This window comes from Marmota monax, unplaced genomic scaffold (genome assembly GCF_021218885.2).
Source record: "Marmota monax isolate L192 unplaced genomic scaffold, Marmota_monax_Labrador192_F-V1.1 WCK01_AAM20220418_F8-fsc00007, whole genome shotgun sequence".
NCBI lineage: Eukaryota > Metazoa > Chordata > Mammalia > Rodentia > Sciuridae > Marmota > Marmota monax.
Window position 1 is genome coordinate 11730455 of NW_026692781.1, and position 27150 is coordinate 11757604.

At 33.2% G+C, this 27150-nt stretch overlaps 1 protein-coding gene across 4 annotated transcripts in view; it reads left to right on the plus strand.

Annotated features, from left to right (window-relative positions):
- Positions 1-27150, plus strand: part of Agps (alkylglycerone phosphate synthase) — a 132800-nt gene that overhangs the window by 98946 nt on the left and 6704 nt on the right. For 2 of the 4 annotated variants that reach the window (XM_058580220.1, XM_046447257.2), the window contains exons 17-20: positions 3770-3859; positions 11635-11734; positions 15032-15089; positions 25826-26388. In XM_058580220.1, coding sequence (XP_058436203.1) covers positions 3770-3859; positions 11635-11734; positions 15032-15089; positions 25826-26097 — 520 coding nt within the window. In that variant the 3' untranslated portion in view covers positions 26098-26388. Of the gene's footprint in view, positions 1-1235; positions 1393-3769; positions 3860-11634; positions 11735-15031; positions 15090-25825; positions 26389-27150 lie in introns of those variants that run through there. The other 2 variants (XM_046447258.2, XR_009227023.1) reach the window with 2 other exon arrangements.

The window sequence follows — 27150 nt, forward strand, 5'->3', positions numbered from 1 at the left end:
AATTAAATACATTTCTATTTTTAAATATAAGCAAAATTCTAATATGGGATAATATTGTAAGAAAAGGCCCAAATCGATAAATGGAAATAAATGTATAGATTTCTTTATCAGAAATACACACACACACACACACACTCTCACACAAATATTAGTTTGTAAATTAATATAAACTTATTTGGAAATGTCAAGTAGTTTTATTAAAAATGCACTTGTGAATTAATTCCTTCAGGAATTATATATATATATATATATATATTTTTTTTTAATATGCCTACATTTTACTTTTTCTTTTTAATATGCCTACATTTTACTTTTTCTTTATAAATTTGTGCACTATTTAAAATCTACAATAAAGAATGTAGGCTATAACAAATTGCTATGAATCTACTGTTTAGATAGTACATATCATATAACATTTTGTTTTCCTTAAGCTCTTTTTTGTCCCCTCAGAAAACTTTCCTATCATGTTGTCTTCACTTACCCAGGACTGTGACTATTGGTACATTGGTGCTCATGTTCCTTGGATTACTAGATATCAACCCAGTTTATAGTATCTCTCTGTTTTCATATTTAATTTTAATAAGGGGAATAAATTTTGTAAATAAAAAGAATTACCAGCTCATGGACATTTTACACTTGAGCAGCAGAAGTAGTTTAGAGGCTTTTCATAGTGTTTTCAAAGATGATTTTAGTCTTTTAATACATCTCCTTGCTGGGTTTCTTAGTTTGGGCTGTATACAGAATACCATAGACTGAGTGACTTAAATGTTCTTAAACAAGAAATTTTTATCTCTCACAGTTCTGGAGTCTTGAAGTCTGATATTAGGGTGCCAGCATTGTCAGTCTTTGGTAAAGGCTGACTTTATGGCTTAGAGATGGCTCTCTTCTCATCGTATCCTTCTATGACAGAAAGCAGTGAGAACCCTCTCGTGTCTTATAAATAAGTGCCCACTACCATTCATGAGAGCTGTGCCTCTTCCCCAAAAGTCCCACCTCCTAATGTCATCACACTGGGGGTTAGGATTTCCATATGTGAATTTTGAGATGGACACAAACATTCTGTCCTTATCACTGGTACACATGGGTTAGTGTAGAGGTTTCTCTTTAGCATTATGAAAAATTCATAATTCATTAATGTTAACTGATAACATTAATGAAAAGTAACCGCATTTGTGAAGTAAACTTTACTTATTACACATGTACTAACTAACTTGCTTTGTTTTTTGAACTTTTAGCTAGCTGGTGACTGTATTTAGCAGTAGCCCATGGGACCAGGACCTTCAACTTTCACACATTATTGGGTCTTTGGCCTCTTCATGCAAGGCCACTTAAAGGGTTATTGGTCTTAACTAATCTTGTCCCATAGTGACCCTAGCACACTGACTATACCTGGTAAGTTTTTTTTTTTTTTTTTTAAGTGCTCAATGAGTATTCATGTAGAGTCCTATGAATCAACTCTGGAGTCATGTTTTTGCCAGACATGGTTGCACATGCCTGTTATCCCAGTGGCTTGAGAGGCTGAGGCAGGAGGATCAAAAGTTCACAGCCAGCCTCAGCAACTTAGTGAGGTCCTAAACTCAGTGACACCCTGTCTCTAAATAAAATACAAAAAGCATTAGTAAGCATCACTTACTCAGTGGTTGAGTGCCCCTGGGTTTAATCCTCAATACCCAAATAAATAAATTTTAAAAAGCTGTTTTTTAAGAGTTGGAGGTTTTAAAGATTTTGGAGATAGCAGTGGGAGTGTGGTGATTTAAACTGCTTTATACAAACAGAATGGAGTAGAGGGAAAAATAAAAGAACCTATGAAAGAAGTCCTAGGGACTTTCAACATATAGAAGATAGTCTATAAACAGCACCTGGCAAAGTAGATTGAGGAATAATCTCTAGAGATTTTAGAAGAAAAGCCCAGGGATGTTTTTTTCCCCCCCAAGGGGAAAGTGATCAACAGTGCAAAATTTGCTGATAGGTCAAGTAAGAATTTTAAAGTATATACATAGTTGCATTTATATCAAAAAAAAAAAAAAAGATTGGTCCAGTGGACTGTATTGAACTTATCTAAATTATATGAGAATACTTTCAGAACCCCTTTCCCACAAATCATGTATAGAAACATACCTTTGGCAATTATAACCAGTTAGTCCTGTGTTCGTGTTCTCTCTCTCTCTCTCTCTCTATTTATTTATTTTGGTGGTGCTGGGGATTGAACCCATGGCCTTGTGACTGAGCTATATCCTCAGCCCTCTTACCATCTCTTTTATTATTCACTTACCAGGGTTTAGATATAGGCCATTCTTAACATGCCCATGTTTCCTATTGCATTTTTGACAATTAAGTATATTTACATGTATTTAATCTGAAACATAGTCCAATCAACAGAAGAATTGTATTAATATTTTTAGAATACTTGGCAGTAACACTTACATTGTTTTCTAAAGCCAAGATAAAGAACTTGTTATTTTAGTAACTTGTTATTTAGTAACTTTATTATTATAGTATTCCTTAGTCTTTATAGATATTAAAGCTGAATAGGTTTTATTTGTATTGAAAGCTTTTTATAAGTGAATTTTCAAGATAAAAACACCAAATTTCAGTAATCTTTAATACTTTATATTTTTAAAAATATTCATTTTTGCCATTCTATGAATGAGGCATACATAACATTGGTAAATCATATTTACCTGCAACTCTCATAAATTAAATCAGAATTTAACTTAAAAGCAGTGTTTTGTAAAATTAGAATTTATAAAATTTTTATATGCTGCATTCATAAAAATAAAAAATATGGCATGATAATATTAAAGCCTTATTTATATTTTAATCCTATATTTATTGATACTGAGAATATAGATAACTTAAATATGCTTTATAAGGCTTAATCCATTTAAAAGTATGGTTTTTATTGATCCTACACAGTCGAATCAGTTTGAAGATTAGAAAGCTAGGCCAACCTTCTGAGTTTGTCCTCTTGGTGCTAAACAAACCATTGCTTAAAACACAGATTCTGCCAGTATGTGGCCAAGATATTTATAGGGGAATAAAATGGTTTATATATGGCTTAGGAGTTTTATTGTTTAGATAAAACAAAATATGTAGTTACAATGACATGCTGCAGCTGACATTTAAATATGGGTGAATTTAAAAATAGATGAACATTGTTAAATATTGTCAAATATTTTCCTATGAAGGATTATTGCCACCCATCCCCTATTTTCATTGACCCAATATCAAACAGTCTAGCATAACACATTAGCACTTTACACAGTCTATATCCAATAAGTCTTTGTCAAATTGGATTTTAGCTTGAGAATAGTCTGTGGCACGTTTGATAGGACATAATTATTTTTGATTGAATTATTTTGAATTAAGGAAAGCTGCTTAGACATCGATAAAGATTGGTATTCGAATAACCCAGAATTGAATTTTCATTAGCATATTTTTTGTAACTTGTAAAATCTTGTAATTAAGTTTATTTTGAAGTTAGGTTTCCTAAGTATGGGAAACTCCATTCATGAGGCTTGAGTCTACTCTTCTGATTTGTATTTCGTCTAAAGCAACAAAGAAAGGACTTTGTTACCTTCAAAGTTATGAGTGGAGGACCCAATATGAATGATCAAGGCTCTTTTTGTGCACTCTCTAAAGAGTAACTATGAAAGTTTATGGTTAAGAGATTTTACAGACATGAAGGGTACCAGATAAACCAGCACCTCTTAGAATTTGTGTAGTTTTCATTTGAAAGTGTAATATTCTATTCAATTTTCTTTTCTAGGGTTGTAGATCTCTGTAGAAATGTAAAAGAAAGAATAAGAAGGGAATGCAAGGAGAAAGGTGTACAGTTTGCTCCTCTTTCTACATGCAGGTGAGTTTTCTTATTGCTCTTTTACTCCTTCTGAAAAACTACTTTATTTAATCAAATTATAATTTCCAGCTGAGGAAAAATTTCAGTTTTTTCTCCTTGGAAAGCTTCCCTTGTTAGGATGTGTCAATAGGATTTCACAGGGTCCTGAGCTCTTTAGGAATAGGCCAGCCTTCCATAAGCCTTTTGTCCTATCTGGATAACATGGCAGGGAAGAGTCAAGGATCTAAGCTCTTGGAAAGAGGACTACTCCTTTATTCACAGCAAGTATAAATTACATATGTAGCCAAGCAGCTATAAATTAGATATATAGTCAGTATAGCTCTTTCTTCATCAGAGGGGAAAAAAAAACCACTTTAACCATTTTAGTTGCTGATTAAGGAGATAGGAAAGAGATAGAGGACTAAGAGGCACAGATGACTCAAATGATGATTAACTTGGTTCTTTCCAACAGATCTTTCTTTGATAATGGAAGTATTCTGTATCAACACTGTCCTGTATGGTAGCCACAAGCCACATGTGACTACTGAGAGATTGAAATGTGGCTAGTGTTATTGTAGAGTTAAATTTAAAGTTTTTATTTAATTTATTTAAAAAAATGTATAACATTATGTGTGGCTAGTATTTTCCATATTGGACAGTGTGTTTAGCTGATGATCTTTGTTACATAGCACCAGCCCAAAAAAGGAAGATTCCTTGAGTAAGGACATTTTGTATTCAGTCTTTTGATATTAATTTTCTGTGCAAACACAGAAGATGAAATGTATCAAGTCAAACAATTGACTTCTCTATAAAAAGTTATAGAATTAATTTGAATCTAACAGTAATGATCTAGCATTCTGTATTGTATAACTGCCTCAATTTTATTCTGTATGTGTTGGGGGAGGCTTTCAAGAACACATCTAATATTTTAGAAACAAACTTTTACAAAGTAAAAAAAAAAAGTAGATAATTTTGGAAATAATGTGTCTCTGTTATTAAGTGCGCCTGACACTGGACTTCAAAAACAAGTGTGCTTCAGCATAACATTTCTTTCTATATGCAAGACTGTCCCTGAATTATGATGGGTTGACTTAAAATTTTTCAGATTCACAATAGTGCACAAGCACTGTTTTTTTCACTTTCAGTTGAGTATTCAGTAAGTTACATGAGATATTAAACAATTTATTATAAAATAGACTGTTGATTTTTCCCAATTATAAGCTAATTTAAGTGTTCTGAGCATATTTAAGGTAGATTATGCTAACCCTGTGTTTGGTAAATTAAGTATATATGATGCATTTTCAGCTTACAGTATTTTTACAATGATTGTATTTGGACAAAACACCATCATAAGTCAAAGGGTATCTGCATTTCTATTAATGAAGCTTATTTCTCTGATTTGAATTACTTAATTTCAGCCTGGGAAACAGATCAAGGCCTATTCCAGCCCAGGAACCTGGGCCTGCCAACCCACCTTGCCAACTTCCTGCCTACTTTGAAAAGTTGGTATTGTAAAATTACTTCCATTGGGAGAAGTATCCTTAAAGCATTTGCTAAATGTGTGCTTCTGAAGAGTAGGAAAGTAGAATTCTAACACGAGATCTGAGGAAACTGCTCATTTCAATGAGAAAGTTCTCATTGCAAATGGTCTTTTCTGTTTCTGTGTGTGGGAATCTTTCAGGGTTTGATGAGCATTACAGAAAGTACCAAGTCAAGTCAGTATTCTAACATGCTTTAGAACAAGTATACTTGGAATAGAGAAAATAAAATTTTTTAAATGTAGATTTTAACAATTATTGACTGGGCATTTGAGATATCCAAAGGAAGGAAAAGTAGAGGCCTTGTTCTATATAACAAAAAACTATAACTTCATAAAGCTAATGTTGGTTTAGTCATTGACTTTGGAGAAAACCTTCTAAATAAAGGTGTAAGAATATACATGTAGATATGTAAATCAATGGATGTGTAACTGATGTGATTCTGCAATCTGTATATGGGGTAAAAATGGGAGTTCTTACCCACTTGAATCAAAGTGTGAAATATGATATATCAAGAAATTTGTAATATTTTGAACAACCAACAATAAAAAAATTAAAAAAAAAAAAAAGAATATACATGTAGGGGCTGAGGTTGTGGCTGAGTGGTAGAGCACTTGTCTCGCACATGTGAGGCACTGGGTTCAATCCTCAGCACCACATAAAAATGAATAAACCAAATAAAGATATTGTGTCCATCTATAACTAAAAAGAAATTTTAAAAAAGAATATACATGTAACATTTTTAATTTTTTAATTAAAAAATTGGTGTCTTTAAAAATGAACCTTTAAATTCCTTAAAATCTAAAGGAAAAAAAGTTGTATTTACTCATATTATCCCAAATTGATCCTTGTTTCTGCTCTTGACAATCTATTAGGCCTCTTTTATTATAATCCTGAAACAAATATCCAAAGTCGACTTATTATCATTAAAGTTTGAAGTATTTTAAGTCAGAGAATAATAAACTAGAATTAATTATTGTGTAGTTGAGAAAGTATTATTCCTTTTTTTGGTCAAGTGGAAATTTATATATTTTTGCCCTCTTCTCTTTCTCCTTTTGTCCCAACTCCCTATTCAGTGTCTTTTGAGAACCTCCTCTTCCTTCATTGTGATAAATATTTACTGAATTGAAAATGAATGGAAAGCAAAATATTCTGCCTTGGAGTGTACTCCATAATTAACAGTTAAATCTTCATTTTTCAGAAAGTATTTGTAAGGCTACGCATCTTTATTATGTCTTATGGACATTAGAATTAATATAATCAGACTGAATTGGCTATATGTTATTGTTAGTTGGCTATTTGTGGCTGTGATCAAAATGACAGGAACAATGTAGAAAAGGAAAAAATTATTTTGGCTCTAGGTTTTAGAACTTTGAGTTCATGGTTAGCCAGCTCCAAGGCAGAAGTATGGCAGAAGGACATGGTGAAGGAAAGCAATTCATCTCATAGCAACTGAAAGTCAGGGGGTGGACAAGGAGAAGATAAACCCTTCCAGGGCATGCCCCTAGTGCCTTACCTCCTCCAACTAGATCCCACTTTCCAATAGTTTATTCAGCCATTATTGGATTGATCCTCTAAGCCCTCATGATCCAATCATTTCCTCAGAGCTTCACCTCTGAACACATGAAACTTAGGGGGACATTCCAGATCTAAACCTTAAGAGTTGTGTTTATTAAATAGCTATTTTTGTAATAATGATTTTCTTATAAAAGAAATGTGCTCAGTTTTTGTGATTACTTTATGAAACCAGTTTAGAATGGCCAAAGTATAATTATTTAAATAGCTTTGGTAAATCAGAATTTTGAATCATTCTTATGGCTTTTACTTTTTTAAATGAACATTTAACTAGAGTTTTGATTTTTATTTAATTTTATTTGATCTGCTTAAAAGTGACCAAGGAGATTATTCTCTATTGAATGTATGAGATGCATTTTTCAAACCAGTTTTTTAAAAAAGCTATTCCAAGATTATTTTTAAATAATTAATAACTCTAAAATCAAAGAACCCAAGAAAAATAATTCAGGTTATAAGGGTTCATTTATTGGATTATTTAATTTTTAACCATTAAAATGTAATTTGTACATTGGAATAGATATTTTAACCCTAACTCTTTTAAGGAAGTTATATGGGAAGGAATTGTTAGTGAATCTAACATAAGGAAAGTACCCCAGACAGAATAAAGCACAAAAAAGTTTTAGAAATGAAAAAATAATGAAGTGACTTTGACAGCCACATTTTTATTTGTGCAGATAATTTTGAAAGAGGTTAGTGTTAAGTGTCTTTAGTGCTGGAATTAATCTGTTTTAAAAGGAGTTAGATCTGAGTTACTTTCTGAAGTGGACCCAAATGGAGGTTTTCCAAAAGGTGTTTTTATTATTAAACTTTATCTTTGTCTGAATCACTGATCATTTAAGCCCATTATGTTTTATGTTGGCTTTAGTAATCTGCTCATCTATGAAAACTGAACTGGTCATCCACATCCTAGATTTGCTGGAAGATGGCAATGCTCAATTAATTTTTAGTTACCTGTTCTAGTGTTGTTATTAATGAATCGCTTATGAGTTATATTTTACCAAGTGCTGTAAACTCATTCATTTACCTGTCAAATTTTATTTGAATTTGCTTATGTCTAATGATAGTGCACTCATAGTTAAAATAATTCTCCAGTTTTTCTTAAACTTTGTAAATCTGGAACTTTAAATGTTCAAGGGATCTTTTTATGAGTGTGAATTAACACTAGAAGAAAAACACAGCTAGCAAATTGACAGTAGCATTGTTAAACAGTTCATTTCTTCTGTTCTGATGCACCTAACATTTGGCCTAAAATGCTATTAAAATTTTAGATCAGATTCTGTTTGTATTGTGTAGTAAAGAAAGTATTTCCTCTGTATTTGTTTCTTCTGTTAAATTAAATTCTTCGTGGAAACCTCCATAGATTGAATTTGGAGACTTGACTAGGATTGTCTGAGCTCCCTTTTAAATGTTTCCTAGTTGCATTTTGAAAGCCCAGATTATAATATATCGAACATATTTAATTAATATTCTTGATATCTTTTATGTACATATATACAACATGAACACATGTAGGTTCTTAAGCACCATTTTAAGCTCATGTCATTTCACTGTATTTAATATGATCAATTCAGTTTGTTTTCCAAGTCCTTCTAATTGTTAATATAAGTTTAGTGAAGATGCTATAGTTCATCTAGTCTGATCTCATTTGGTATTTTTTCTGAGCTTTAAGTTCTCATGTTTATGTTAACTTTGAGGAAGTTTGGAGGACTTATAACTGATCACCAAGTTCTATCTAGTGTGTTTTGGCTCTCTTAACAGTAGTATAATTAGATTGGTGGGGGAAACCACCAGAAGGAGATGGGTTTGTTTTTTGATGTTGTTGTTTGCTTATTTGTTTGTTTTTTGTTATTTAGGCCAATTAGAGAAACATTTACACTGCTTTTGAACTTTTAGTTTTGGTGAGTGGTGGGGGAGGGGATAATCCAGACTTTCCCCCAAAAGTTGCAAAACTAATAGTTTCTATATACCCTTCACTCATCTTCTCCAAATATAATATCACACATCATTACAGGATGATTGCTAAAACAAAAAGTGTTGTTAAAATACTATTAACTAATCTAGACACTTCTATTTACCCTTTCTCCCACTATTTTTTTTCTTTTGGTTCAGTATCCAATCTTAAGATTACATAGTGTTTTTAGATTTCATGTCTTTGCAATCATCTTTAATCTGGAACAGTTCCTCACTTTCTTTATCTTACGTGACCTGTACACTTTTTTACATTCACTGGCCAGTTGTTTTGTAAAATGACATTTAGTTTCGTTTTTTTTTTTTTTTTTGTTGTTGTTGTTTTTTCATGTTCCCTTGTGATTGAATTCAATTTATACATTTTGGCAAAAAGGCTACAGAATAACCTTGGAACATCATATCAAGAGGAACATGACATTGATATGTCATATTATTGATGATATTAACTTTGATTACTTGGTTAAAATGGTGCCTGCCTGATTTTACAGCTCCAACATTACTATTTTTTCCTATTTCACTTAATAAATACCCTTTGGGAAGAAATTTTGAGACTATGTAAACATCTTGTTTCTCATACAGTCTCCTAAATCATCAGTCTCCCATTAATAATTTCAGATAATAACAGTTGTTATTGTGAAATTTTCAAATGGCAACTTTTATTTTCATCATTTCTTTTACATATATCAGTTGGAATTCACTAGAAGAATCCCCCTTTGATTGGTATGAATGCATATATGTTTTCTTCTCTGAGTTAGATCCATGATTATCACTATTCATCTTGTTTAAGTTTTCCCAGATTAGGCAGTTAGAAACTACTTTAAATTGGCTTCTGTGTTCTTTTGATATGGATGGTAGTTTTTGAAGAGAAGGAAAAAGGGAGCTCATACTTAGGAAGGACAGTAATTGAGGCAGGGTGAGTGGCATAAGTGAAGAAGTGAGGGAGAAAAAAGCAAGTCTTTGTGCCACAAAGGGTGTGGGTGCTGTAGAACTGGTGCAAAGTGAAGATCATCTCCACATGCTGTCCCAGCAGTATTAATAATAGCCTTTGCTCACCATTGGTCTTTTGGTCTTGATTTCGTCTTCATATTCCTTGTCAGAATTGTGGTTATTTTCATTTTGTCCCTACTATGTTTCCTCCATCTTATTGCTTATCTGCTTCCTCTGCTCCTAGTTATCTTTCTTATTCTCCTCTGTTATCTCCTGATTGACTTATCCTGTATGTTAGTAATATGGCATTTTTCTTACATAGAACCAAATCTTCCATTTTCTTTCAGTTTTCATTTAGGCATACCTTTTATTACTAGGCACATTTCCTAATTTGACCCACACAGGTTTTCTTATTCTTTGTATCATCACTCAATGTGATAACCTGTTCATTTCCCATCTGTATTTTGTAGAGTCTAGAGTGCTTTTTAGGCTGCAAAAAGTGATTGATGTTGTCTGTCTTTATATTCTCTCTGTCTCTCTCAAGGTCTCTAGTGCATCATCAGATAGCCTATTGAACTGAACTCAGAAATATCAGCATTCTTTACTCGTATTTGTTTCTTTGTGTTTTGAGACTGTATCTTGTATCGACTATAGAAAGCTTATAAGAGTTTCTTTTAGTTCACTTGACTTACTGTGAAGAAAAAAAAATTGTCGTTGATATTTATTTCATTTACTTTTAAAATTATAGCGAGGACTAAATAGCTCCCCCTACCCTCTTTAATAGTAACAATTTCAGTGCTTTAATTTTTTCTGCCTAGAATCCTTAAGTCTCTTGAACTAGAAAATCAAAACAAATGACAAGTTCATAGTATTGCTGTCAACTTAATATACTTTGAAGAGGTTATAACTTGCCTATATTTTACCAATATAGATTTATAAAATAATGAAAATTGATTTTAGTCAGTGTTTGCATGCCCATATGTATTTCATGCATTTCATGTTTTTGCTTTTCAGTGATGGGGCCAATGAACAGAACCAAATTTCTTGTTTCTAGTCTAATACCAACTTTCTTAAGGAGGAGACATTTACGTCATGTGTCTTTACTGTGCCCATACAAAAATGTAATATCTATGTGTATAGATCTCATTGTTGGTCTTTTGGCAAGAATACTTGGCTTTTGAAAAATAATGGAGCTATACTATTTGTAATATGGATGTCCCTTGAATATTGTCTTTTACCAGTCACAAAAGGACTATGCATAAATATTAGTCAAATAAAGAGAAAAATATTACTTTTATTATCAAGATAGGTGTAATTTTAATTGTCATGCTTTTGTTAAATGTTACTTTGAATTTGCATTTTAAAACAACTAATACTGGTATTTACCTGACTAAATTTTAAATATATTTTCACATATACTACTTATATCTCCCATTACTTCTAGATAACAAAATAGCATTTTGTCATAAAATGCTAATGAAATGTATAAAAAAATTTTTGTCATTCAAGTTTTAGTAACTTGGCACAGTCAAGAGTGTACTTAAAATATTGACTAAATTGGCACTTAAATGGAAGTACAATCCTCCTTTTTCTCACCATATTCTCACTTTACCTATTTTAGCAATAGCTCTAAAGAAAGCCAATCTCCATTCCTTCCATGAAGTAGGAAGCCACATGAAAATAATGTTATAGCTTAATGATTATTCAGTTGATTTTTGTCTAGATGTTAAATCTGTTCTCACTTAACTTAAAACCCTTGTGGGGATTTTTGTCTGTTTGTTCTTTTAGGGTAACGCAGACTTATGATGCAGGTGCATGTATCTACTTCTATTTTGCCTTTAACTACAGGGGAATTAGTGACCCACTGACCGTGTTTGAACAAACTGAGGTAATTTTGTATACATGCATATACACAATAGCTTTCACATTCTTTTAGTAATTTGAATAAATTTTAGTATCAGTTTGTGAATTTTAGTTTGACTCTGTTTAATTACAGCTGGTATGCCTGGCTGCTAGCCTGTAGAAATGAAAAATGTATTTGTTGCACTGGTTTGTGTACTAAATTCTAAGTCTAAAATTATTGTTCTGTATAGCTATCACCTGAGATTATTTGATTGTTATTTATAGTACATGATAGTTGATGAAATTAAATAACAACGAGAATCTTTGCCATCCCTTTGGCAGCCTACCCATCTCTATGTGGGAATTGCTATTGAGGTCATGCTCTGGTCTGTGTTGTCCTAATATTATTCTAGGCTTATAAATTCTTTGTGTATTGAAAATGTATGTAAGCTATTATATATTTCTTATGTGTCCTTAAGCTGCTAGTTTTTAAAAAATTTTAATTTGTTATATATGACAACAGGGTGCATTACAATTCATATTACACATATAGAGCACAAGTTTTCATATTTACAGTTGTATACAAAGTAGAGTCATATCCTTCTTGTTTTCATACATGTACATAGGGTAATGATGACCATCGCATTCCACTGTCTTTCCTACTCTTATACCCCCTCCCTTTTCCTCCCTTCCCTTTACCCCTTTGCCCTATCTAGAGTTCATTTAATCCTTCCACCCCCCACCCCTGGCAGCATATTATGGATCAGCATCCTTAAATCAGAGAAATCATTCGGCATTTGGTTTTTTGGGATTGGCGAACTTCACTTAGCAGTATATTCCAGTATATTCTCCAGCTCCATCCATTTACCTGCAAATGCCATGATTTTATTCTCTTTTAATGCTGAATAATATTCAATTGTGTATATATACCAAATTTTCTTTATCCACTCATCTGCACACACATGTCAAATAGAGCACTAATCTCTAGAATATATAAAGAACTCAAAAATCTTAACACCAGAAAAACAAATAACCCAATCAATAAATGGGCCAAGGAACTGAATAGACACTTCTCAGAAGAAGATATATAATCAATCAACAAATATATGAAAAATGTTCAACATCTTTAGCAATTAGAGGAATGCAAATCAAAACTGTCTCACTCCAGTTAGAATGGTAGCTATTAAGAATACAAACAACAATAAGTGTTGGTGAGGATGTGGGGGAAAAGGCACACTCATACATTGCTGGTAGGACTGCAAATTGGTGCAGCCAATTTGGAGAATCCTTGGAAAAGTGGGAATGGAACCACCATTTGACCCAGCTCCTCAGGTATATACCCAAAGGACTTAAAAACAGCATTACTCCAGGGACATAGCCACATCAATGTTTATAGCAGCACAATTCACAATAGTTAAGCTGCTAGGTTTTTTTAATTATTATTTTTTTTAGTTGTAGTTGGACACAGTACCTTTATTTTATTTATTTATTTTTATGTGGTGCTGAGGATTAAACCCAGGGCCTGACATGTGCTAGGCGAGCACTCTACCGCTGAGCCACAACTCCAGCCCAAAGCTGCTAGTTTTTATAAAACCTTTTGTTGATGGCCAGTATTTCTCAAAACAAGTATGTGTAGAGTTAAAGAAACAAATGGAACTATGGAGGACTCTGTAGGAAACAGTTTTCTTAAAAACTCAGGTGCCCTAGTATTTGAATTCCATTGTGTGCCAGTCCATAATTTCAGTAGTGCCGCACATGTACACGTGTTTAGATCTGAACTATAGACATGATTTGGTGGGCTCTTCCCTACCCCTCTTCCTTTTTTTTTTTTTTTTTGTTAACAGCTTTTTGAAGTATAATTAAAATAACAATATACTGTACATTTTAAAGTATACAACCTGATGTTTTGATGTAAGTATGTAGTACTGTCACCATAATCAAAATAATGAATATATTTATCAGCCCTTAAAAATTTGAGTATATTAGCCCCTTAGCTTTTCAGTGCTTTGGTGGTATTCGCTGGCTACCAAAGGTTCTTTCCCTGCAGTAGCACAAGTGAAGTTGTTTCCTTTTCCTAGTTTAAGCTGCCATTTGCTAAGTGCTACTGATCTCAAGGAATTATTGCCTTATTGAAGTAATTTGTTAGAAATGATAAGTTCTAAGAGCAGGACTAGCATAATTGTGATTCTTTTGGAGAACCCTAAATCCTAAATAATGAGGTTCTTCTAGATTACATTGCAATGGGATGTGGTCCATTTGTCTGTACTACCAGGGACCTCTTCTACCCTGACCTGCCTCTTCATGGTTTATGTGCACTTGAGAAAGTCTTAGACATGCAGGGCACTGTAGATACCTCATGACTATTACATATTCATGAATCATTAAGAATCAAAGGTAATTCCACTTTCTGTTACCCTTTTTACTCTGCACTTCAGTCTGTATTTTGTTATAAGTGTTTATCTTTTTAATCTGAGGGCTCCATAAGGAAGTTAATCAGTATGTAGTGTGTCACCAGGGTTACAAGGAAAAAAAAAAAAAGCAAGGTTTTTCCTTCCACACTTTTATACCCATAGAACTGATAGGTAATTTGTCTCATGTCATTGACCTAAGAAGTGTTCTCCATAAAGATTTTTTTAAATATTTTTTTAGTTGTTGATAGGCCTTTATTTTATTTATTTATTTATATGTGGTGCTGAGAGTTGAACCCAGTGCCTCAGACATGCTAGGCAAGCACTTTACCACAGCCCCAGCCCCCGAAGGATTTTTATGGTTGATCCCCAGTAGCTTTGTGGGTGATTTTTTTTTCCCCTCTGGTGCTCATTGTGTGGTATTAGATAAGTAATTTAACCTAGTTAAGCCTGATTTTTGTATCTGTGAAATGAGAGTAATTGTAATCATTCCTTAAGACTACAGTGAAAATAAAAGAGATACTATAGGCAAATTGCTTGGTACCTTTCTGGACATACAGTAGTAGTCATTTGATATTAGTTACTGCTGCTTGTTGGCATAAGCTACTAACTCAAAGTAAAATCTGACTCCACATTTATAACTTTTTACCTGTTCACAATTTAGTGTTGAGGTGGTTATTTTGCCTTTACCCTTCTAGAATCTCAAAGTAATCTTTGTAGATAATATGACTGTTCACTAGGAAAAAAATTATAAAGCTAGCCCACAAAGTTTAATTGCTTTTTAAATGAAATTAACCTATGAGGTAGGAAAATTAGGCTTCTGTTTTATTATTTAACACAAGAAGTATGCATCTCCTTTGGGAGTTGGGTATTACTCTTTAATTCCAAAGTGAAATCTAAGTAGCAGTGATTGGTTGTTTTGTTTCCAAATACAGGCAGCTGCTAGAGAAGAGATCCTTGCAAATGGAGGGAGCCTGTCACATCACCATGGAGGTATTCTTTTTTGGGAGCAAAATTTTTAGTATTCTTACTTTTAAAAATATTTGGTCTGATAAAATCCTGGGAAGAGTCATGATGTGAGTAATTTGAAAATGCTTGATATTTCTTAGATGCTTTTATATTTTAGGATGACGGTGACTGAAGTAGGTAGTTAGGTTGTGGTTGTAACCAATAGAAGCTTATTTGACAAGGCTGCCTCTGTCTGGAACCTAGCCAGCATTCTGGGTTCTCAGGGGTCTCATGTTACCAGAGAGTAGCCCAGCTTGCTTGGGAGATAATTGGTCATTACAGCAGAACAATACCATTCATGAATGATTTTCAGCCACTGTTGGAATATAGGTGGACATCAGTCATACATATATTGAAGAGCTATTTGTTCTACCTACACAAACCAGCAAATTGACATATGAAAAAAAAATTTCAAGATTTTAATGCTGCTTTATTATTACTTGGTAGTCATTTTGATATAAGTATCAAGTTTTGTTGTAGAATTTATTGTATCACCAATCAACATGATGGTGATACATCTACCTTCAAAAGCTTTGGAAAATAATATGAGGCAATCTTTTAAAAAGAGTTAAAGAATGGCCATTCATTCTGTCATTAAAAATCTTAATTTTTGAGATTATTTACTAGTTCTGTAGCAAAAATTTGTTCTTAATATAAATCCCTGCATACAATTTAATGCTTAGAAAAATAGAAATATGTAGATTTTTAAATTTTAAATAAATTTTAATGAGATCATGAAGACAAATAACCACTCAGTTTAAAATGTAAATCCTCTCCTGCCTTGGATTCTCCATATCCTTCTTCCCCTATTTATTTTCATTCATAGCACTTACTATCTAATATGCTGTGTATTTGTGCTTTTTAAAAATATTTTTCTCTGCCTACTGGGACATAGGGTCCTTGAGGACATGGATTTTGTTTTTTGTGTTGCTATGTATCAGCACCTGAACTACTTAGCCCACTCAGTTCCTACGTTTGTGTAGAATGGATGAAAGAATTTGGTGGGAAAAGGAGTCGACTATAAAAGGCCTCTGAGCATATAGCATTTTTGCAGTCAAGCCTGGAGAAGATTGCTAATGTGGGTGAATGAAACAGAAAGAGTTCCTAGCCCCATTATATCATTTTAATCATTTGCTGTCACTTCACTTTTTTCTTAACCCCCACAAATAAAATTTTAACTTAGTTGTCTGGTAACTATTAAAGAAAATGAATTTGCTCTTTCCCTTCTTTTTCTTCTCATTACCCCTTCCTTTGCTGGAGATTCTAATGAATATTAGAATTACAGAAATGAAAGGAGGAAAATGCATATTAGAAGTCTCTCAAGTAGAATTAAAAGCTTCTGATTAACAGTATAAACTTAACTGGAGAATATCATGCTAAGCGAAATAATCCAGTCCTAAAAAACCACAGGCTGAATGAATGTTCTCTGTGATATGTGGATGCTAACCCGTAACAAGGGAGGCTAGAGAGGGGAAGTATAGAAGTTCATTGGATTAGACAAAGGGGAAGGAGGGAGTGGGGATGAGAATAGGAAAGACGGTAGAATGAATTGGACTTAACTTTCCTGTACTCTTGTATGAATACATGACCAGTGTATTTCCACATCATGTACAACCACAACAATGGGATCCTAATTAGAACAAGTTATACTCCATTTTTGTATAATATGTTAAAATTATACTATTATCCTGTGTATCTAAAAACAACAAATTTCTTTTAAAAGAAGAATACACCTAATCTTCAAAATTTAAAGGAGAGATATTTCAAAAAGAAATTTAGATATTTTTTTTAGCTTCTTTTAAATGTTCTGAAGACCACATAAATTATTTCAAGTCTTTTTCAATTCTATTTCAGGATGACACTCTATTAATAAGTAAAGAACTTTTAAAAACAGATAATATTATGGAGTATTCATATTTTCTTTAATCTGAATTGATTGCATCAGTGAAGGAGGCAGAATAATTTAGACATATTACTTATTTGAAGAAAAATTAAAATGTTCTTTCAGAAACCAACAATTTTGTACATGCCAGCAGTCAATAGTGTACCTTTTACTTTCTGTTACCAGAGAGTAGCCCAGCCTGTCTGGGCAGTGTAGGCTCTGTATTTATAATAGTAAATGTAAGAGAGAGAGAATTCTGGAAAAGGATCAGAGTGACTGAATTGTATAAGGAAGAAACAGAAGCTTGTCATTTAGATAACTGGTTATTAGATGAGCTGTTTCCTTAATTGTGGGATAATATTCTTAGCTCACTCAAGCTTTACAGCGTCAAAAATTCTGTAGAAGTTGGAAATGAGCAAGTGACCTGAAACATTGCAGAGGAAAGCCAAATGCACAGTTTTTTCCTCAACTCTTATCTCTTTAAGATCTATTAAAATAGTCAAGTCCCTCCAGCAGTGGCTGAGATGGCAAAAGTGTAATATGCCAGAAGTACTGATGTTACTGTTTTAGGTACACCTCAGACACTGAGAGCTTCTTGCTTGGCTTTAACAGAACCTACATAAATATACTCAAAGTAATATATCTATAAAGCTGATGCTACAGAAAAAAGTAATTTGCAAACTTAAAATAATACAGTTAAACAGATGTAGTATAAATTTACTTAAAACTGGGATTTTATTTATGAAACCTGTGCAAATATATTAATATTTATCATATTAATATTAACACACATAGAAGTTAATAAGAAAGTTAATAAGAAAATAATAGTTGGAAAAATGTAAACCTTAATCTGCAGTGTTGTGATTATTCAGTCCTTGGTCCTAAAGCAAAAATGTAAATAGTTCCTGTCAGTTTCTCTGTCTACCCCTCCCCACTCCACCCTCAGGATTGAACCCTGTGATATTTGTACCTTTGATTTTTGCCAAAAGGGCAAAAAGCAGTGCTGTGGTATTTTTGATACAAACTATGCTTTTAATGCCTTTTAATGTCTTATAATCTGTTTTCCATATTATAAGTATTACTCATCTGCTAACAAAGGAATGAAACACCCTTCCTTAGGGTCTGTATAGTTCGTTAGAGTAAAATGTTTCAAAAGTCATTGATCAGAATTGGTAGGACTGTGATATCATTACCACTTTAAGACACCTTTTCTTTGAAAAGAATTTAAAAAGTGACTTTTTAAATAAGCATGTAAATGCTATAGATGCTGAAACACTGAAGCAAAGGGAGGAAAGAATGAAAGAAAATGATTAACATTTATAAAGCTCTAAAAGTTTGTTGTGGAGGGGTCTCTGTGTGACTTAATCTCTTTTTATCCTGCTCCCAATGCTGTGGAATGGGCATTATTCCTATCTTTCAAACGAAGACACTCAGGCTCTTGATGTGTTGTAGTGGCCCCCAAATAAGCAACTGTTAGTATTTGAATTTGAACTCACATCCTTCTGCTTCAGTATCCCTGTCCTCTTACTTAACAGTCAAAAATATCTGAAATGGTTACAATCTAAAAAGATTGAAATTGACATCCTTTGAAAAGAGATACATAATTAGTTTTAGAAATACATATGAGACTACTGTTTTTAAAAAAACACAAAACTTTCTTTAATTTTGACATTAATTACCTACCTTACTTTAGATGAAACAGATGAGCAGAAATGATTCAGAATGTTAATTTCCTACTCATAGATATTTTCATTGTTTTCTCAGTTCTTCCCGTAAATCAGTTTCACTTTCTAGTTGTTTTTATACTTCCCGACTATAGGTATCTAACATGTCAGCAATGTCAGGTAATTAAACAAATGTACGTCAGATTATGTTAAAATAAAACTACTTGTATAACTATCTAACATGTCAGGTTCTATATTTAGAGGCCTTTATTTATTAAGGACTCCAATTTTAGTGAAATAATTTATTTTTAGAAATTATTGGCTTTAAGTTGAATGGACCTTAGTTTATTGAGAGGCTCTGCCACATTTAAAATATAGTTTTTAAAATTTCTATCCTATTTCTCATTTTTATTTTCTATGTGGTCAAAGATATGACTGCTTAGAAACAAATTTCAAACAACCTGGATTTCTCTAATTCTTTGAAAAAGGAACCATAAAAGCCTGAATACAAAATATACTTCAGATGAAGATGCTTTTCCCTTTTTCAAACTGTTAAACATTAAGAGTGTTTCAGGGCTTAGCCCTCAGCCTTCATTCTACTGTGTTCACTCCCTCTGTGATTATCTACCTCAATCCCACAGCTTAAAAGAGCATCTGTAATCTGATGACTCTAGGTACCTGAAAAGATCACCTCCTTTTTCCACTCTGTCTTCTGCACTACTGCAGGGGCCTCCTAACTGATCTGCCTCTTCCATTCTGTTGCTGTGTTCTCTTTTTTTTTTTTTTTTTCACTGCCAGAGCAATCTTGTCAGAAATCTGTGGTTTCTCCTTACACTGAAATGAAACCCAAGCTCCTTAGCAGGGTCTTCGAAGATGTAAACAGTATATCTGTCCATCTCTCTTTCCATGTTTCTGATTACTTTTTCCCCTCTGGCAGTGTTGGCCTTCTTGGTGTTCCTCAGACATACCAGTAATCTTTTTTTCCTCTTCAAGCCCTGTAATATTTGTTCCTTTAATTTCTAATGTTCTTTCTCTTGTTCTTCCCTTAGATATGTGTATGGCTCTGTTTCCTTCACTTAGGTCTCCAGCAGAAATATCACATTCTTAGAGGTATCTTCCTTGGCCTCTTCTGTAGTTTCAATTCAGTGAGATTACTGACTTTTTTAAATTTGTCACTATGTTCCCCAGTCCCTAGAACAGTGACTGGCTGCTGTACTTAGTTGTGTAGTAGATATGAACATGTTAAGTGAATGGATAGGTGTATGCCTAAGTGCTTGCAAAATTTAGAGCAGTTTTACAAATTCTCACACAAGTCTAAATGTTTCATATTAGAATGGCAATAGTCCCATTGCTAATTTAGCTTTAAACATTTAATAAACAGTCCCAGTTTGAATATAGGAGCGTATTTAATCATAGGAAGACTCAATTTATAATATTTCTGGGAACGTGTATTATCAGAGTCAGTTATTCAGTGGATAAATATATCAGAGGAGAATAATGTGCATTTCTCTGAAGTTCTATACCACCAGCCACTTTAGTGTTCTTCCATAGGTACCTTATGTGTACAAGGTTCCATTCACACTTTTTAACAAAACAAATGAATTTGAGGGGCTGATAAATAGAAAATATCAGATTTGGAATGAGATCTGTATTTGACTCCTGGCTCAGCATTTAACTAGTCATGTAGTCTTAGGAAAATAATTTCTCTGAACTGCAATTGTCCTTACCTGCAATACAAGAATAATAGTATCTACCTCATAGATTAATTGGAAGACCTAACTCTGATAATGTATGTAAAGTATCTAAAATGCCTTGCGTGTAGTAGGTGCTTTCAAAATTGTAGTGCATTTGTTTTCTAATAGCAATAGCAGTACCAGGAGGAACTCTGGTTTGTATTCATAATCTTTTGTCCTAACCATTGAAGAAAGGGTTGCAGTTTATCTGGAAAAGATCCATGTATTCAAAAGGTATGAGTCAGTGATGGACTTAATACTTTGTCATCTATAACCTGCAGTTGACTTCACTCTATGGGAAGGTCTCTTAAAATCTGTAAGGCAAGAAAAAAATTTTCTTTCATACTATTAGCTATGAAATTTGTTGCAGAAAAGTATCTGTTTCTATAATAGCTTCTCTGCTTAAAATCATTTGATTTATAAATGTTAAATGTCAGTTACTTTTCATTATAGTTCATGAAGAAACCTTTTAAAATATGAATTTTAAATAATGCATTTAATTGTCCTGATAAACTTAATCAATACTGGAGATTTTGAGGCATCACTTATTTTTTATGTGTTTAAAAGGTTTTCCTTGATTTGCATCCTGAACTGAAAACCCAACCTCAGAGAAGCATCTTTATTTACTGACCTTCAGGGAGTGTCATGATGCTCTCAGTACCATTTTTGAGTTCTTTACGAGAGGAGCTTGGGGTTGGAAGAATATTGATGCAATTTCTCATAGTGGGTTTGGCCTGTAATTGTGATTAATAACAGTTGCTTTCACTATCTGGAAACAGACAGGCTGGTTTGTCTGCCTACAATCATGCTGTGATAAATGGAGCTATTTTAACTCTGGTTTTGTGTATCAAAGAAAACAGATGTAGTCTGGAACTGGAGGCTATAGGAAATATAAAGTCTGCTTAACTTAATCTTCGTAATGCTTGTTTTTATAACTGACGAGCTGGGCAGTTTAACCAGCAGAGTTTATGTCAGCTACATATTTAATTTCAATTTACGACTGAAGTTTTTAAGTTGTTCGTTCGCTAAAATTATATCTAAGACCTTGTCAGAAAGTAAAAAACCTTGATTAAGCATAACCAGTCCTAATTTAAATATTGGTGTCTATCAAAATAATTTTCTATTATAAACACAGGGCAGCTACTCTTAGCTCTTTTCTGTGGTCTTAACAAAATCTAATGGTATCAGCAACTTTTCAAAAGACTACTCAAAAGACATTCTATAAAAGATCAGCCTTGGGATCATTTGTTGAGAAGCTTATAGTGTGAAATTAAAAGCATATAGGTTGGAAAGGAAGAAATAAAACTGCCCTTATTTGTAAATTACATGATTGTCATTGTAGAAAATCCCAAGGAATCTACACAAGGCAAAATTGCAGAGTATAAGATCACACACAAAAAATCAATTGCATTTATATACATTAATAATACATATACTATGTACAACTATAATATAACAATAAAAGAGTGGGGAAAATAATACATATAGAAACCAAGATTTAAAACAATACCATTTATAGTTCCTCAAAAAATGAAATAGGCATAAATCTAAAAAAACATATACATACTTATAGACAAATCTAACAAAATAGATATAGAATCCGTGTGCTAAAGATTATGTTGAAGAAAGAAACCAAGGAAGACCTAAATAAATGAAGGAGTATATAGTGTTCTTGGGTTAGTGGAAGATTCGACATAGTGAAAATGTCATTTTCTCCAGATCAAAATTGCAGAAAGGATATTTTGTGATTATAGGAAAGATTATTCTAAAATAGAAGTGGTGGGGCAAAGGAACTAGATAGCTAAAACATTTTGAAAAGAGAAGAATAAAATGACAGCGATCAGTCTACCTGATTTCTTTCTTTCTTTCTTTGTTTTGTTTTTTTAAAAGTGGGGATTGAACCCAGGGTGCTTTACCACTGAGCTATATCCCCAACCCCCAACCAGTTTAATTTTTATTTTGAGATGAGGTCTTGCTGAGTTGCTGAGGCTGGCCCTTAACTTGTAATCCTGCCTCAGCCTCTTGAGTTGCTGGGATGCAACTCATGCACCAGCATGCCCAGCAGTCTATCAGTTTTTGAGTCTTATAACTACAGTAATCTGTGTGGTTTTGAAGGAAAGACACATAGATCAGTGGAACAGAATTGAGAAGAACACCCACACAAATATATCCATCCAGCTGATTTTTTACAAAAATACAAAAGCAATTTGGTGGAGAAAGCATATCCTCCTGCATGAACTAGTGCTAGAACAGTTGCAAATCTGTGGTCAAAAATAACACAAAACAAAACAAAACAAAGCATTGACCCAAACCTCACATCTCTACAAAAATTCACTCGAAGTGGGTAATGGACTTAAATGCAAAACATAATATGCTACAATTTCTAGAAGAAAAGCATAGTATAAAATCTTTGGGATTGAGAGGTTGTCAAATAGTTCTTATTCTTGAACTGGACACCAACAGTATAAAAAGAAAAATTAACAAACTGGATTCATCAAAATTAAGAATTTTTACTCTATGAAAGACTCCATTAGGAGAAGGAAAAGAGGCAGAAAATATGTGCAGACCACATATCCAAAACAAGACATCAGCTGTGTTCGTGATGATCCCAAACTGGGAAGCCCAGATATTCTTCAGCTGGTGAATAGCTAAACATACTGCAGTATATCCATACCATGCAATACTACTCAGCAGTAAAAAGGAATGAACTATTGATGCATATAACAGGTTGGCCGAATCTCCGTGGAATTATGCTGAATATATAAAAACCAACCCCAAAATATTGCATACTGTATGATTTTATAATTTTTCTGAAATGACAAAATTATAGGAACCAGAGAAGTGATTAATGGTTTCTAAAGGAGTCAGAACTTGGGAGAAGGTGATTATAATCAGGCAACATGGGGGGATCCCTTTAATGATGTAACTTGTTGTATATCTTGAATATCAGTGTCAATATCCTATTCTTTTGATAACCTTCAGATGGGTGTAGCCTTTCCAACATTGAGTTTTTATCCGATTGCTGTAGATAGCAGAAATTTTGTTTTGCCCTTCAAATTAATTTTCCCAGTTTTTTCTTTGTGATTGGCCTTTTCTCATAGACTTTAGATGATGATTATAATATTTTTTTCTATTAAAGCAATATAGTAGTTATCCTAAGAACAGACTAAAAACCAGTTTAACCTTTAATTTAGCAGAACATTATGTTACTTCAGCTATATCGTAGGTTAAGCAGATTTGGAAGCTGACAGAAAACCCATAGCAAGAATGTATTGATTCCTACCCTTTCCCACCTGTGCAGCTACAGATGCTACAGTTCAAGAGAACAGTCAGGGACAACATTGTGTTCACTTTCTTCTGCTACGTGCTGTATTTATATTTCTTTCAGCCTCATCAGTATTATTAGGGGAAGATAGTTACTACTATTGCTCGGTAGACTTCTAAAGAGAATTTTTTTCTTCCCAACAGTTTTATGTGTAGGACAGAAAATTATTAGTCTGAAAGCACCTGCATTACATTATTATATTGTTACAGAATATTTTTCATGGTTAGATTCAGTGATTAGCAAACAGTCCTAATAGATGATCCTTTAATAAATAGGTGACTTTAAGTAAAATTTATTTCTTGTGTTGTCTGTAACTCTGCTGGTCAATACAGAAACCCCTAGTATACATGTAGTCATTTATGTTTACATTCTGTAATTAAAATTAAAATTTTAATTAAATTTAAATTTTAAATTAATTTTAAATTTAAATCAAATAATTTAATTTAAAATTCATGCCCTTAGTTACACTAGGCACATTTCAAGTGCCTTATAGCCACATATAACTAATAACCACCATCTTAAACAGTGCAGATATATAACATTTTCTTTATCATTAGAGTGTTCTTTTGGACATTGCTAAAAGCTTTACTTTGCATGTATTTTCATCTAGAAAATAGTCTCCCAAAATATGACTTGAAACTTTTTTTCAGTAGACATTAGAATAAATAGCATTTGTCATTTATAATTGATATTCTCACAGATTTAACTTCTGTCTGCCCCTTTTCCCAAAATTTCTCTCAGTGTGATCAGTAATGTCAAATTTAGAACAAGGTCCCCTTGCAAATGGTAGTAAGTCTCTTGCTGCTGATCCAGTTAGTTAGCTGTAGCAGTGACAGTAGCCTTTATGGAAATTGGGCACCTAAAGATAAGCACTGGGAAACAGACACCAGGATTTCTCAGTCCTGTTACTGTTTACAGTTTGGGCCAGATATTTTTTTGCTGTGGGGACTGTCCTGTGCATTTTAGACATTTAACAGCATCTGTAGCTTCCACCCAGTAGATGCTACTAATGTCCCAGTTATGACAACCAGAAATGTCTCTAGACATTGTTAAATGTATCCTGGGGACCAAAATCACACCAGTTGAGAACTACTGAAATAGTTCAGAAAGTTCTAGAGATTGTAAAGGAAATGAGAATTTGAGATTTCCTGATGTAACTTGTTTTGTATTTGCTACTACATAACAGTTCTGAATATATCCAAGAAATAATGTCAAAATATAGGAAATGCAAGACAGACACAATCAAAGGAAGTTGAGGAAACCCATATTTCTTTCCCTAAATACTGGAATTCCCACACCATATGTATGGCTTTGGAATAACTGTTGTTCCATATTTTTTAAATTTCAGCTAACATTTATTGAATTCTTACTGTATGATGTGTACTATGTTATGCAACAGCACCACAAAGAAGAATAAAACATGGCCTTAGTCTTCAAGAACCATACGATGCTTTTTGTCTTTTTCTATTCTTATCTCAGATTATTTGACCTGTTCACTGGCTTTGGTCTCTATTGTATGGATATTGATTGCTACTCTGGTTTAAATTTTAAGTGTGCCAGGGCATCATTTGTGAACATACAATGTAATTAGGACTTAATTGTGATTCTGAGGACAGGCTCAATCCAGCTCTTCTGATGTGTTATCATACTAATAATCTAAACATTTTTTTCAGTTTCATAATCTCTAAAGACTTACTTAAGGATCTGTAAACACTTATAGCTAAACTGTACTAAAGAAATCTTAGCATTAAGAAAACTGACATTTTGAGTATTGACAATGAGAGAAAAATCTTATACTGGATTTTAACTGCTTTAGTAAAGTTCCTGATATTCATGAACTTGTCTTCATGATATCAGAAGTTTAATTAGTAGAAACTTAGTCAGATGACTTAAATCAAATTGACCTTTATTACCTATTAAACATTAAATTTATTTTTGTTTTAATAGTCATGGTCCTGTCTCATATTCTGCTTAAGGGTAGATGTTATCATTCCCTCTGTTAGAGGTCTGTTGGCTAACATTCAGCATACACCTCCACTGAAACCAACTAACCAAACAGAAATGTGTTTTATATTTATAGCACACACAAATAAACTACTACCTCCTTTTTTTTTCAGGCCAAAAACCCCATCTGACGAAATATTACAGTGAAGTGTACTATATAACTCAAAGAGTAGAAACAGTCCATTGTTTTTCTCTGTTCCTGTTCCTGTTAGTGCCTAACAAGTTCCAGGATGCCAAAGCCTCATCTGACAAGAGACTGGATGTCCTTGCAACACTGGTTCCTTACATGATCTATCAGGAGTTTGGTCTATTAATTACATCTAGAAATAAAAAGTCATTGCTCAGAATACTTCTATCAGCAGTGAACTCTAGATTTTCTTTTTAAAATATGACCTGTATATTAATGCTAAGTAGCTATCGAGGATGCTCAAAACTGAGTTTCCAAAAATATAGGGTTTTTTGTTCCAATTATTGCAATGCTGGGGATCGAACCCAGGGCATGTTAGGCAAGCACTCTGCCACTGAGCTATATACCTTCAGCCCTCAAAATGCAGTCATAATAATGAGTAGTTGCTTTTGGTTTTGGCTAAATTCTACTTCTGTGTTGTAGTTTTAGTAAGTTTTAAGTGTATGGTTCATTTCATAATTCATTCTTTTAAATAAAAGTATAAAAGTCTTTTTGACTTTATAATCAAAAGGAGAATATAGAAAGTTAAAATATATCTAGCTAAAGAGACCTCTGTACCCAACAAACCCCAGGTTTGTCCCTTTTATAATGGAACTATTTGATAGTTTTTGCTAAGTTTTTGGTCCCTTAAACCACAAAGAGTAGTTCCAGATAAGGTGAATATGAGTAGCCCCAGAGGGCTAGGCTGGCCCCCATGTTCACATTTTCCACATACAAAATCTCTTTACCCCGTGCCCCTCACATGTCTGTTTATTCTTTTATACTGTTGATCATACCGCAAAACTTGAGTTCTTCCTTGATTTGTTAGCATCCAAAGGGGATAGGAGACTATCCCTGAAAGCTTTCATTTTCTCTGTTCCAAAAGTAAATTTTGAAAAATGTACTGTATATTCTAGAAAGACACATTTAAAAAAAAAACAAAACTGTTTCTTTGTATATTTATTATTCAAAATCAGACTCTAAAAAGGTGAACTCACTTTTTAGTTTAGATCCCCCTACACCATTAGTTTCATAACATTCAATTTTGGATTCACCTTTTTTGTACCTTGTAAATACTTTACAAGACTTAAATATTTGGTTTATATACTTAAGGCATTCTTTATTAGAGTAATAATGAATTGTGGAATTTGGGATCTTTGTCTTGTTTTTGAAGACGGTAGACCAGGCATTTGTAGCTCTAGTGTTACCTCTCAGTTAAGTAAAAGGAAGGTACTTGGATCAGCAGCCATGAATGTCTCACATCAGATGATC